The 14,987-nt window shown below is 34.9% G+C and overlaps 2 protein-coding genes across 2 annotated transcripts; both read right to left on the bottom strand.

Moving 5' to 3' along the window:
- Position 1: 1 nt before the first annotated feature.
- arpc4 (actin related protein 2/3 complex, subunit 4) lies at positions 2-3,181 on the bottom strand. Its single transcript, XM_038275203.1, has 6 exons — positions 3,075-3,181; positions 1,878-1,996; positions 1,652-1,763; positions 1,460-1,555; positions 587-757; positions 2-480 (listed from the first exon to the last, which is right to left on the bottom strand). The coding sequence occupies exons 1-6, from the start codon at positions 3,075-3,077 to the stop codon at positions 475-477; spliced, it is 507 nt and encodes a 168-aa protein (XP_038131131.1). The 5' UTR covers positions 3,078-3,181; the 3' UTR covers positions 2-474.
- Positions 3,182-3,683: 502 nt separating this feature from the next.
- LOC119776669 (ras-related protein rab7-like) lies at positions 3,684-12,520 on the bottom strand. Its single transcript, XM_038275226.1, has 6 exons — positions 12,166-12,520; positions 9,225-9,284; positions 7,069-7,195; positions 6,659-6,877; positions 5,122-5,250; positions 3,684-5,031 (listed from the first exon to the last, which is right to left on the bottom strand). The coding sequence occupies exons 2-6, from the start codon at positions 9,275-9,277 to the stop codon at positions 4,936-4,938; spliced, it is 624 nt and encodes a 207-aa protein (XP_038131154.1). The 5' UTR covers positions 9,278-9,284; positions 12,166-12,520; the 3' UTR covers positions 3,684-4,935.
- Positions 12,521-14,987: the final 2,467 nt, after the last annotated feature.

The raw sequence follows: 14,987 nt of genomic DNA, 5'->3' as shown, positions 1-14,987 counted from the left end.
GTTTTTTTATTCATTGCCAGATATTTCACTTTGTTTCATCTGTGTGCATGGGAAATAAAACTTTAACTGATTGCCCTCATAGTTTCAATTTTGTGGCAACAAAACAAAGCAAAATTATATTTATGTGCATATAATATATATATATGTAAATATATTTTTAAAACTTTAAATTATATTTTGTAAAAAAAAAGAAAAATGCTTAATGCTGTGCTCATTACTCCAGATGATGTGTTTTTTGACCTTTGAAAAATGAAAGCATGGTGGGAATATTTAGCACAGACATCAATAATCAGGAGCACAGGATGAGCTTCAGGTTAAAGGGAAGTGCCCCGTCTGCCTGCACAGCCTTACTGCACATCCTTTATTTCTTTACCCCTCTTGAAAAACATCAGGGAGGAGCTGCCCTGCTGTATAGGGCCCACAGTGACGGCCAATATTGCAATAAGGAATGTGTTCTTAGGTCTTCTCTCTCTCTCAGAACTGCAGAGACATGAGAAAAAAAAAGAGGACTGGAATGAGAAATAGGAGTAATTATAGAAAATACCACCCTATAAAACATCAAAGAGTAGAGATAGAAACAATGTACGTTTTTGAGGAACTCCTCTGCCACAATGCGCGCCCTGGCATTAACGGACAGCTTCATTTCACTAATCTCCTTGTCGATTTCTTCCATGAAATGAATAACAAAATCCACTAGTTTGTGCTTGTACATCTGCTCAGTGTGGAAGTTGGTGATGAGAAAAGAGATGTCGTATCCCTGCAAAGCAAAAACAGATAAATAATAGATGTTGCATTCATCTATTCAGGATCAAAACGGAAAAATATTCATTAGAAATATACATTTTTCCAGAAATTTCCTGCATGTTCCAGTAACATTAAAGCTCAAAATATGTTGTCTTTGACTTAAGCTGAACATTTAAAACCTATATATATATATATATATATATATATATATATATATATATATATATATATATATATATATATACACTTTCTGAAGCTTTAAAGTTGTATTTGCAAAATAATATAACTCAATTGGTAAGTTTGCAATGTTAGATAGGCTTTGCATATGTTTTAAGGCCCTTTCATTGGGTATAAAAAAAAATATAGCCATAGTCCTTATGATGCCAGTTCGTCATGATGGCCTTATGCTAAACTAACTACAGTTCCTCCTCTAAACCATAGGAAAAAAGTGAAGCTACACAGCAGTAATGGAAGCAGAACAGCTGAACAGGAAGTTAAAAGTTACACACCTCTGTGATAAAACTGGAAATAAAGTTTCAGTGGCTTAATTGCAAAATTAATTCTTAACATTTTTGGATATTCTGATATTCTGACATCCTGCAGCAAATCTCGAATCCAGATTCTTAGAAACAAATACAGTTTTATAAGTACATGTGTTATTACCGCATGATCTTTGAGTGAAAACTAACTGTCGCTGATGATTTAAGACACTTACCTCCACTGGTTTTCTCCTAAGGATGAAGAAGTTTTCTGCTCTCATCATCATGAAACGCATAAATTTATGGCACAGAATCTTCTCAATCTCATCTGCCTGCAGCAGCAAATAGATTTCCACATCCATTTAAGCCAATAAACTGTTAAGGTCTTAGTTATTACAGCATCAGTGACAGACAGTAATCTAACTGACCTGCTTGATGGCGATGCTCACTCTGACAGAGTTGATGGATCCCTCGATTAGAACCTTCTCCTTCTCGTTACGACTAATGATTACAGGTTGGAGGAGCAACTCTTTGCTACTCCTGGACATGAACGAGAAACACCAGTAAAATACATTTGTTACACCATTAGCTGATGAGTAAAATGAATTAAATGTGTTTAAAAAATCTTTCTCTAAGCTGTGAAGGTTGACTAACCTGACTTCCACCTCTGGTTTGTTGTGTCTTTCCACCACCTGAGAGGAGAAGTTCTCCAGGCAGAGAGCGGCCTGCAGCGTGGCTCGCACAGCATTGAGATATGGACGCAGAGTGGCCGTCTGATTGTTAGGGAGAAGAAGAAGTAGAACAGATCATTGTTTTCTAATTTGCAATGAATGCAACACTCCCACACATGATTAAGCCTGATTGCTGGGGGGACCTTGAACTATGGAAGAGGATTAGGGCCACTGTAAATTTAAAAAAGTTAACCGATTTTTAAATTTAATTTCAGGTTAATATGGGGGGGAAAAAAGGTCAGAATTTTGACTTTAATCTCATAATTCTGGCCTTTTCCCCCACATTAAACTGAAATAACATTTTAAAATCAGCTAACTTTTTTTTTCAGTGGCCCTAATCCTCTTCCGTATTGAACCCTCTAAACATTGCAGGGTAATCAGATTAAAATCAGATCGATGATAAAGGCCACAGTATGTAAATCCGAATCAAACTTAGAGCAAAAAAAAAAAACAGAACCAGCGAGTTGCCACCGTATACGAATAGATTTGATTTTGACAGACTGACGGCTTCCTCTACTAAAACTAATAATCTGAGCTCAATATAGGTGAGATCAGAATACTAAAACTAATAATCTGAGCTCAATATAGGTGAGATCAGAAATCAGCATACATTCCGTGAAATTTCGATTGACTCAAACATAACTTTCACTGTGGAATTTGGAGAATAGTATGATCTATTTCTGTGATACTCATTGAATGTCATCATTATCAGGTAGTCAACAAGGAAGCAGGAAGCTTCAGCTAATGTAACCTTTTAAATGGTTAGAGCTGTGTTAGGCTGTAAAGTGTTTTTAATAATATGCCAGCAACTGCAGCAAGTAACTAAAAAAAAAAAAAAAAAAAAAAAAAATATATATATATATATATATATATATATATATATATATATATATATATATATATAATTTTGCACGTTACATACAAACTCAGACATAAACCTATAATCTCTTTCAGCTTGCTAGCTTAGCTAACGTTAGCATACAAATTATATGACGGGAAATAAATAAATCAACCAATCAATAAAGCTACGGTAGCAGCATAAGAAGACACATTAACATTTTACATATCAATAGCTGTTAAAAATGCATATGTCCTAGTGGTATGTCATTTTTTATCTTACCATTTTTTCGGTTTTGGCAGTCAGGCTAAACGCGGAAGTAGCTGCAGTTGCGTTTTCCGCGTGCACACCGGAAGTTCCTTATTTTCTGGTACACAAATTATTTTATTTGCTTATCTGAATGTAAAACGTTTTTACAGAAAATGTCTACTTGGAAGCATACCGAAAAGTTTTCACATTTTAGCATTATATGCTTTTGTTTTATTGCAAAAAAATATTTTTAATTAAAAATGTGGAATCTGAGGTTATAAAATATAAGAGCTGTTTTACTCTGAAGATGTTAAATGCGAAAGTACGCACACAATTACACAAACTAGCTTCATTTTCTCAGCATTAGATGCATAAAAAGTCAAATTATCTTCATGAGGCTTAAATTCAACAAGCCTCTACTGATTACATTCAGTCTGCCAAGAAAAATCCAAGCATCCAGGTTTAGAGTAGTTTATTTCACTAATCCATTTTAAATAATAAAAATGATCTTCTTCCTTTTTCATTGAAGTTTTATTATAGTTTTACAATTTTATTAAAACTGATACTGAAATAAATCCACTTTTTGATGTTATCTAGAGAGATGTACATGTAGATACCATCCAAGACATTAAACAATTTATATATATTCAATAGTTTTATTATTTGACGTTCAAATTTCCTTTTACAACATCATTGGCATTGCTGTAATGTTTTCTGTAAGGAAAGAAAAAAACAAAAGTAATACCAGGGCAATTTGTTGAATGTTTTCTCTTAAATGGAAAGAAACAGATTTGAGTTCTATACTATCTATACACCGTAATACACAATCCGTTAAAAATATTAAGTACTTAGCCAACCTGAGCTACAAGCAGATAGATAGAACAGCGATAATGAAGACAGGACAGAAGACAGGTGTATGCAGTGTTGGTGATGCGTATAATCTTTTAGCACTGAGGTGTGTCTGACGAGGACAATAACACATACAGCAGTAATAGTAGCAGTACAAGTAATGGTACATAAAAGGCAAACTTTATATATCAAGGATTTAACTTGTTACACTGGTTTCCTAATCAGCGTTTTACTTGACAGAGTAACATATTCAGCAGTGTGAGGCAGTTTCAAACCTTAATCCTGACGTGAAAAGGCAATACAATCACCAGATTGTTCAGAAGATATTTGAACCAAAGAGGGGATGGAAGAGGTATACATTTGGAGCTTACCAAAAGGCATTAGATAGAAGACGTTACCCAAAACATCCCTCCATAACACTTGAAGGCAAAAAAAAAAAAAGTGCAAAAACAAGTGTTTCAGATCAGCTTTCAAATTAACAAGCCAATTACAACATATTTATTTAGGTCTACTACTTGATTTACTTCTTGGGAGAAGGCGCAAAAAACAGAGCGAGCAGAAAGCAAAGAAAGACATTTGGGATGCTGTATCTTGGGATTGGTCAACATCATCTCAACACAGAGCTCGCTGTGAGTTCTGGAGTCCATCCAGATTTCCTAATTGCAGCCTGAACATGGCTCCATCGCCTTGTCCTCTCAGTGTGAGTCAGGGGGAAAAACCTGACAAACACGGCACAATACAGGAGTTCACTCGCTACCGATTCATGGGATGGGAGGTTTCTCTTTTTTTCTTCTCTCGTTATTTTACTGCACTGGATTTGTCATTGATTTATATATGAGGGTGAACTAGTGTATTAATTTATGTACTAAGTGGGGGAGGAGGGGAGGCATACATCCATGTGCAGTATACAGCGTGAGGGGGTGGAGTCAATGGAATGAGCGGTGTGTGAGGAAGACCAGTAGGGATTTTTTTTTTCCCTGGGAGCGAGGATGATGAGATGCAACAGGGTGAAGACACTATGAGAGAAGATGGTCCAGTTTGTCCCTCAGCAGCTGCAGCTTTCTTGGGAAGGTTTAGCTCTGTCGTTCCTATCCAGCTTAATGGGTTCTGGGAATTCATTATACAGCTCCACCTCAGTCTCCTGTAAGCATGCAAAAAGAAAAGAATGTCACTAATAATGGAAATTTAAAGAAAAACCCTTTTGTTTTGTTTTTTCTTATCTGTAACTCACCTGTTTGAGAGCGTTACGTGCAATTGTCTGGAATGCTTGTTCTACATTTATGGCTTCTTTGGCGCTGGTCTCAAAGTAGGGGATGTTGTTCTTACTCTGACACCAAGCCTGAGCCCTTTTAGTGGTTACCTAAATACACAGAGAAAAACAAAACAGATTCATTATTGACTATGTAGATAAATTCAATGTTATGTCTAACTTCAAAGTGGTTAGAAGGGAAATAAGAATCAACTAGCATCACTAATAAAGTGGTAATATCAGGTGAGTGATAACATAGGATTAGTTTTCCTGTTTACATTTTCAAATACAACAATGTGATACACAGCTACTGAGGAGATTAATGGTAAAGATTTTTTTCTCTCAAATGACAAAATGTCCTGAGCACTAGAGAAAATCCCTTTTTTGTATTAACAGATGCAAATTTTGATACCAATACCTCTGATGGGAATAACAAAAATGAAAAAAGGGGGTTTTAAAGAAGGCGGGCATTTTCACCAAGACATTTCTCATCGGCTTGGTAAAAATGGCATGATAATAAATGTGTAAAAACATAGGATAGCATATGTTCAAAGTCAAAGTTTAGGGAAAATTACTTTATAAAGAAAATTACTTAAGACAACTTTTGTCGTTTTGTATACAAAAAGTGTGTACAATACGAAATTTCATTTTGTACAGCTTTCATGACTTTCCATTCCATGAAGTGCAGCAGTGATCAAATTTAAACAGTGTGGGGAGAAAAAAAAAAAAAAAAAAAAAAAGAATTGATATGGAAGTTCAGGGCATTAATATTATGCAGTGTTTTGGTTTGGTATTGTCGGTGTGATGCAGAGTCTGTGACGTGATTCAAACTTTTCTCATCAGTTCAGCTGTCTAATGGCAGTGGGAATTATTTCAGTAACAGTTTAAGTAGAGTAATAGAATACCAACAGGTTCAGTGGTAACCAAGCCATTCGTCTGAAAGCAGTGTATTTAAAATAATAGAAGAAATCCCTTAAGTTAATTCTGTGAATAAACAGGTGGTCCTTATTGCTGCCGGTGGCAGGGGGTCAGTCAGGATTTGCCTTTCTTCTAACATGCAAATAATTTACTCTGGAATCTGTAATATAAAAGCAAGGCTTGTTCATCTCTGCTGAAAGAAGAGTCAATAAAGGATGTTCTCCCTGCCAAAAGAAATGACTCACACCAATGTCAGGAGAAACATGGCTGCCTACCTGTTCCCGTTTTAGTTCAACTATAAGCCGAAACCTTTTCGTTTTTTTTCTTTAACATTATAAAATTAATTCAATAAACAGTTTTTGATGCAACAGTGTCAAGCCTGAGCTCTAGTCGAAACCTTCCACCAGGAAAACATGAATTATTAGTGTATTCTCATCAGTTGCTTCTTTGGAGCAACTACAGTCCAACCTGTAGAGCTCATATTAAGCAGAACAAGAGAATGCTAATACTGAAAGACAATTTGCAATGCATTGACCGTGCTACAACTTTAAGAATAGTAATTTAACATGGACTGTCTCAGGAGTGTGGAACTGATAACAACCTGTCTGTTCTCCAAGTCAATCTTGTTGCCTAGCACCACAAAAGGGAAATTCTCAGGATCTCGAGGGCTGGCCTGGATTAGAAACTCATCCCTCCAGCTGTCGAGTGTCTTGAAGGTGTTGGGCGCAGTCACGTCAAAGACCAGCACACAGCAGTCTGCTCCACGGTAGAACGCAACACCCAAGGACTGAAACCTTTCTTGGCCAGCTGTGTCCCAGATCTAAAAAACAAAACAAAAAAAAAATAAATAAAAAACATGAGGGTACATGAAAAATGAGTTTGAAACATTAACACCTGACTCAGTATTTTAAAGCAGCACATTTTCAATACCTCTACAATTTCACTTCCATTTATTGTAAAAAAAAAAACAAAAAAAAAAAGGAAATATATATTAACAATGGAAATATATACCTGCATTGTAACGAGTCTGTCGTCCACCATTACCTCCTTGGTGAGGAAATCTGCTCCTATTGTTGCTTTGTACTGGTTACTAAACTTTTTGTTCACATACTGGTTCATGAGAGAGGTCTTTCCAACTCTAAGGAGACAGAAGATTATTACAGAAGATTAAGACAATGGCTACACAATTCTAAAAACTAAATAAATAAATAAAAGGAATAAAAGATGTACATTTACTATAATGTGTGAGACAAACAAATATCCATTTCCACTTTTATTTGTGCTAGAAGGTTAAAGCAACTAAGGCAAACACCAAACAAACAGCTTCTCTGTCCAAGAAAATTTCTAAACAGATTTTAGTTTTTCCAATGTTGTCAACTTCTGTCATACAGATTTTATTTCTAATCACAGAATGTTTTTTCCAAAACTGTCTGGACAAACATTTTTACATCTATAAAAGATTAAATTGAACAGCACCACTAGAGAGGCACAGCAAACTTATGCTACATAAGAGATGCAACAATAAAAACTATTAGCAAAGAATTCATAGTAACTCCTCACAGATAGCTGCAGTTCACCATAATCATCACCATTAGGGTAACTTCCATTAAAGTTCCATTGGGAGTGTTGGCCTAGTGGGTTAGAGTAGTGCGCTTGTGCTTTGAGAAGGTTGCAAGTACCCGGTTTGATCCCCACAGCCTCTACTCTGGGTTCCTGAACAAAAAGCTTAACCCCAAACTGCTCCCGGGGCGCCGCAAGATGGCAGGCCACTGTATCCCCAAGGGGATGGGTTAAATGCACGGGCAAATTTCTCCAATGCGAGATCAATAAAGTTCAATTATCATTATTAATACATTGGAGTGCATCAAAGGTCCGCATGTGCATTCATAGACAGAAAGATACCTCAATCAAACAGCAAAAATGTGTTTAATCTTTGTTCTCCATCTATGAATCTTATTAAAACTAGTCGATCAAGATGGGCATCACATCTACTGCAGACATAAGATGCACATGGTGCCCTTTAAAACCATTTATATAAACTGTATTTTAATACTGAATGGAATTATTAGAACAGTAATAATTCCAACCTCACTGAAGGTCTGTGATGGTGAAAGAAAAGGAGGAAATATAACATGAGTTTATGCAACAGAGACAAAAACTGGAAAAAATGTGCCTGATTCATGGTACCATGGTCATTCTAAATACGCTTATCTTTCCCATTCTTCATCCTGTATGTAGGCAACAATAACATCTTAAAACTAAGATAGAAAAAAATAAAGAACTGAATACACCACTCATTTAATTGTCTGCCTATTTCTTTTTAATCTAAAGACAGTGGCACAAACATGAGCATTTTTCCTGGTTCCACATGAGGCCAACAAAAGAAACCAGATGGTTGACTCCACCCAATTACCACGGTAAGGCAACCTACTGAAAATTACCCAGCAAAACATCCTCAGGCTCATGTCCTGTAACGGTATGTGTGCTGGTAACAAATCTAAATAATATAGTCACTAGGTGACAGTAGAAGTAAGGCAATGAACTTGCTGCAAAAAGCACAGCTTTGATGAAAAGAAAAAAGAAAAAAAACAGCAGTCACATGGAAAGTCAAATCACAGTGAATTGTGGGGGTTTTTAGGAAATAGTGGGTAAAAGAAAGCAGATGAAAATGAATTCCATGTTGTGAAAAGATCATATTAAAAAGCATTGTGTTGATTTTCATATTTTTGTTTAGATAAATTAGATAATAATATCTTGATTTACTTCTTAATTACTATAAAATTTAAAACTTAACAAAAGCATTTAAAAAGAAGGTATTTTAGTTTTGGTTTGAACAGAAAATGGAACTGAAATCACTAACCCAAAAGTAATTTAATGTTCAGTGCTAACAGCACAGATCTTGGAAACCAAACTACAGCAGTGACAACAAACCAAGTTCAAACAGGTCTGCAGATGAAAAGAACAGATTTCTAAGTGGAGTCATAATACCATTTGAGGGAGTTGAGGGTGATCTCTGCCTGGATACAGATTATGACAACAACCACTCCCAACAAGGAAGTAGCAGAGATCAGACTAACCAGAAACACTACCCAAAAAAATACCCCTCCTATATTTAGCACTGATCCGTGTTCTCCTTCAGAAGAACAATTGATCCTGTTATGACTCACCCAGAATCTCCCAGGATGATGACTTTAAGGAGAACTTTCTTCCTAGACGTCATTGTTCAGCTGTGTGGAGAAAATAATTAAAGCAGTTAATGTCTTTATATTGTAAAGAAAGAAACAAAACAATGAGTTTTATGAAGTGCAGTGACATAAAAATTCATATTAACATAAATCTAAGAATCTAAGTTGAGATATCTTGTTCCTAAAGCAGTCATGTTTTAATGCCAGTAATTTCAGTCATGCGTTTCCCAAGCTGTTCAGAAAATCACGAGGAGCAAATCTCTCCTCGTCTTTCTTACGCACGCAGACAACAGGAAGTTGTTGCAAAAAGTTCAACCCTTGCAGACACTGAGACCATAACCTGATATGGAGCATATTACTCCAGGAACCCAAGCAAACATGGGAAACAATGAAACCTGAGCTGAAATGCTTTTACAACACTAAGTGGATGCATCAGCTGACAATTCTGATTTTCATCCAAGGTCAATAACAGCTGAAAGAAAAACTAAGCTTTGTGTTCTTTGACAGCAGCAAGATTTTTGAATTTCATCGATTTTTACCATTGGTGCATCAAAGCATGTGTCCAATAATCTGTTTTTAAAAATGAAATACAACAAAAGGGTTTGATTGAAACATTATGTATCAATAAGTGAAAAATAAATGACATTTTGACAATTTACATTTTACTGTACATAATATACTGATTTTTTTATTTTGTATTTAATGTGCTGCTACATATCAGTGCTGAGTGGGAAACTCAAGCCGCTTCTGATCTCTTGCCGATTGCTACACCTCAGGAAATAATTCAACAATTAGAGGACGAAAAAAATATACATATAGTAAATTGAAATCTTTGGAACAAGAACATTGCTTTCTTTTTTCCATTTGCTCAACAAGCAATGTTAACCGCCTATGAGTCAAAGATAAAAAGTCTGTATTTATGAATACAGGGCTGATGCAATTTCAAATACCTTAAGAAACTGTATTATAATGGACAATATGGTTAGGTCAAACAGACTGTAGTATTATTCTGTATCTACTTTGGTTAAATAGAAAACCCTCACAGAGCAGTGTACAAATATGCAAAAAAACAAAACAAAAAATATGATGTAACACTAAAGGTAACCAAAATGGAGAAAAAAAATAAACATTTATTGTTATTGCTGTTTTGCCAAAAAATATGAACTGAAGAGTTAAACAATAAATGTCTAAATCAAGAAGCAAATGAGATATTCCCAAAACATTTCTCAATCTCTGATTGCTGAAGAGAGGAAACAAACCAACCTCTGCACTGATATATTTTTTTCAACTTTCATAACTAACAGAAAGGCTTTAGATGTGTTTAAATGGTGGATAAATGCAATCCCTTTCCTCTCTACTGTATTCAAACCCGCCAACTTAAAAATCACCCTGTACAAATATTTTTCTTTTACTATATTAAGGAAATAAATGCCTCCTTCAATTTTTTTCCCAGGCAGTAACATGCAACAGGTTGTTCAACAATAAGAAAAAAAAAAAAAAAAAACATCTGCCACTTCCCATCAGCACTCGGTCTACAATCATCCTGGCATGAAATACAGGAATTTAAGCAAGTGTTGGCTGTCGTTTTCTGTGCAAATTAGCTTTAGACAAAGATATTTCTGCATGAAATCAACAACATAATAAAAATAATAAAGATAGACATGTAGTTTTTTTTTTAACCCTTTTTGAAGTAAAATAAAACCTTTTAGTATAGTTAAACTTCAACTTCAGAGTCTTATTGTACGAAAATGTTTAATATTACACAACCGGTCACAGATTCAAATGGTGAAATGTGTTGAAACTTATGATGCAACAAACTTTAACAAAGAAATTCCTCACTAACAGCAAATTTGAGACAGAAACTAAAATCCATAGCTGCAAGAATTAAATGTAGATATGAGCAAGAATTAAATGTAGATATGAATAGGTGAAATTCAAATGATTCTCACTCCTTAGTCTTTCCCTCTGTCATAAAGTCCAGGCATCTAAAACCTTTTGATGAGTCCTTAGGCTCTAAAATTAGTGCTATAGTTGCAAATTCAATATACTACATTTACAGAAAAATTACAAAAGGTTTTCTAAAAGGTGCGATTTAAAGCAGGAGATATAAATCCTTAACATTGGAAAAAGGTGTTTAACTTGTAGACTGAATAAATGACCTCAATAAACACAACCATCACTATAAGCATGTATGTATTTAGGTTTGGATAAACAGGTGAAAAAGCAAAAAAAAAAAAAAACATATTCCTACAGACAAGCCAGATATTAGATATTACATCTTTAATCAATAAAATTGTATTTTTTTTTTTAGCAAATTTAAGGAGGTGTAAATTTCTTAGAAAGAGCAAATATCAGTAACATTAAATTATGAAACCTATAATCGGAGTAGAACAGTCATAAGCGAAACAAAAACTACTTTTCTCTAAACACCGGCAACTTTCGACTGCCTGGCAACGCAAACAGATGTAAAACATTGACAGCTTACTGTCAGGTGATCTGCTAAACCTCTGTCAGCATAAAGATCCGCTGCTTTCTGTTGCAGCCGGTCAAAAAAATAAATGTAAAAAAAAAATCAGCCCAACATTTTCAAAGTCCACCATCTCGAATTACAAACATGACATTTAAAAAAACGCAATGTGAGCAAATAAACAAACAAAAAAATAGAACAAAATAAATAGATTGACTCTTTTAAACTGTTTTCCGTGGCTCGGCTCGGTTTTCTTCCCTAGTTGGATTCGACCCAAACCGAGCCAAAGGCCGGCCTTGTTTTTTTTTTTCCCCTTTTACCAACCAGCTTCTTGAAAAAAAAAAAACAGACTCACACACACACTGCACCACCATTAGCGGTTTCAACATCAGGGTACACCGGACACCAAGCACAGAGACCTAACAAATGCACGGATGGTTGGCGTTTAAAAGTTACCTTTAAGGTTGGAAACACTCTGGAGAGGCGACTTCTATACCGTTTCGGAGCCGAGAGCGAGCTAACTAGCTGTTATTGTTCAGGACAGCCAAGTGGATTCGGCGTTACGTTAGCCAGCTAGCTCCCCGGAGCTCGACTGCTCGGCCAGCGTTAATTAGGCAACGAGTCGGCTCAAGTTGCCCCGAATTGTACCTCGGTATAAACACCAAAAATAAAACCTAACGTGAACTGACGAATGAAAATATGAATAAAAATAGTGAATTTGGCACTTTGCTAGAGAGCTAGCCTTCTTGCCTCCTAATCAGCTACCTATCAACTACCCAAAGATCAGCTTCTCCTTTCACTTCCTTCTCTAGAACTACGTCGGCGTCTGACGTAAGACGCAGCCCACCCATCTCATAAAAAACGCGCAAATAAAAATAAAAATCTATTAATTTGTAGGCTATATTAGAGAAATGATGTGCCATTCACAGCTTGGTAATTATCATATTCATGCGAGGTTACATTTATTGAATTTGTCATTTTGTCAGCTAATGCTCTTAAACAAAATAGCCTAAGGATTTTTTTTTTTTTGTAAAGACTAATACCGACCTCTTATTATTGCCTTATTACCTCATAAAAGTGAACACAATTACAGATGAAACATAGTTGAATATGTCCACTTTTCATATAAAAAATCCAACTCATTCAATTCTTCTATGAAATGAATTATGTGTGAGCAAAGACTATCACACAGAATTAAACAAATATAATTAATAATTATTTTTGTTTTATAATAGTAAGAAAAACAAAGTATATGGCTCCTGTGTTGTTGGATCAGGGTCACTTTGCAGCCATCATATAATTGCTTTGAGAGAAAGCGCACAATTAAATGAATGTTGTAAAAGTTGTTTGGAGTGAATATACTATATTTTTAAGCTGTGATATTCTGTCGTAGACTCAGAAGGCTGTGAAGAATAAAAAGGTTAGAATGTATTACATCAATAAACTACCTATCATAAAAAAGATAAAAAGGTTACACGTTATTTTCTAATTTAACAAAAATCATCCTTTATCTACCATCAGTGGCATTGTTAATCAATTTCAATTCTTGATCCGCATGAGTTTTTGTTTCCGCGGTTGACTAATGGAAACTAAACCACCATCACACGAATGGTCCTGTCTCACTTTGCATGTTCAACATTCAAGAGCTAAAACTTGAAGTTAAGCCTTATCTGATTGCAGATGAAGCAGCTACTCATAACATGAAGTCAAGTCAGGACATGCCTGAGTTTTACAGTGACATATCTGTAAAAGCTTGATTATGACAGCAGTCGACAAAGGAAAAGGATGGACTAAACGGAAAACCATTTTGTATTCAATACCATTGGCTTCTTTGTCTGTCATTTCACCCTTTAAAGGGCAAGTTACGTTTTTGGATTAGTTGCATACCCCTTACAAATGGAGTGAGGTCTACAAGCACAAGATCTATATTCAGCCATTCAGCAAAGATATTGCTATGTGGCTGTTCATATTATTTTGGCGTTTGACCAATTAGATGAACACTTGACTGATATATTACCCTTACTGTAAATTAAGCTGAAAAAAGTTAACAAGTCAAGAAAAAAAGGTAAAAAGCTAATTGAAACGTTAAAAAGTAACCTTAAAAAGTCAATAAGCCTAGTTAACAATTATATTTAGGTTTATAAACTAAAAAATGTAAGTGCCGGTATCAGCATTAATGCCTCTAAGGTTATGTTGGACCAAAAAAATGTTTCTTTCATTCTCAAAGTGTTTTTCATGAATTTCTGATAGAAGTACTTTTGTTATTTTTCTTATTATATTCAGACAAGTTGGTGTTTCTTGTTAATATATTGATATACATTTTTGTCATCAAAATATCCATATTTATTTGGACAAATATTGATATTTGGCTTTTGGATTTGGATTTTCAACGTATTTCACTGAGTGCCCTATAAAGGGTTAACAAGTAAACATATTTTAACAAAATGCTTCCTGGAAATCCACCATATCTTCTGAATTCTAATCCCCATCTTCTATATTTACTCCAACACCTGCTGCTTTATGAGGTCTGAATCATGGAGATTTGATTTGATTTGATTTTCCAGTAAGCTATTAAGTTAATTGCATCCCCAAAGCAGTGATAAATGTAAATGACTCAACTTTGAAAGTAGAATAGGCATTACATTCTTTCAAAATAAGGATCTAAAAGTATTAGGTCGAAATATTTTGAAATAGTTTTAACAATATGAGACACCGTTAGAACCACACTGCAATTACTTTTTTAAACCCTTATTGTAACTTCTGAAAGCTGATCTGTATTTAATAGTAAGGACCTTGATACTGCCATCTTTTTTCAGTTTTTGTTTAGTAAGTCAAAGTCAAAATATAATTTTGACTTTGTGATATAAAAGCTGAATAGAAGCAGGATCAAACATGGTAACAACAGTGGTCTAGTTTAATAATAGGCATATTAGAAGTAACACACCTTTGTTCAGGAATAAATATTTTAAGGATTATCTGCTTAATTCTTTCGATGCAGTGACTTATGAAAGAGGAAATAAAAGTGATCACTAGAGGTCAGTGTAAACTATGTTTTGGTTTTGGATTTTTTTCCTCCACATGCATGTTTGGACCTTGCTGACTAACAGAGAACTATGGGGAATTAAGATGTAACTTAAAAAGCACAAAGGTGATATATGTAAACAAATAATTGAACAAGCAAACAAGAGGAGACGTTACAATGTTTACATATCACAAACCCTTTGAAATATTGTTATAATTCATTTATTTAGTAAACTAGAAGTATAAACATGATTCAG

This window comes from Cyprinodon tularosa, unplaced genomic scaffold (genome assembly GCF_016077235.1).
Source record: "Cyprinodon tularosa strain WSP-4 unplaced genomic scaffold, ASM1607723v1 ctg95, whole genome shotgun sequence".
Lineage (NCBI taxonomy): Eukaryota > Metazoa > Chordata > Actinopteri > Cyprinodontiformes > Cyprinodontidae > Cyprinodon > Cyprinodon tularosa.
The sequence above is the reverse complement of the archived record's forward strand: the minus strand, read 5'-3'. Positions and strand labels throughout refer to the sequence as shown.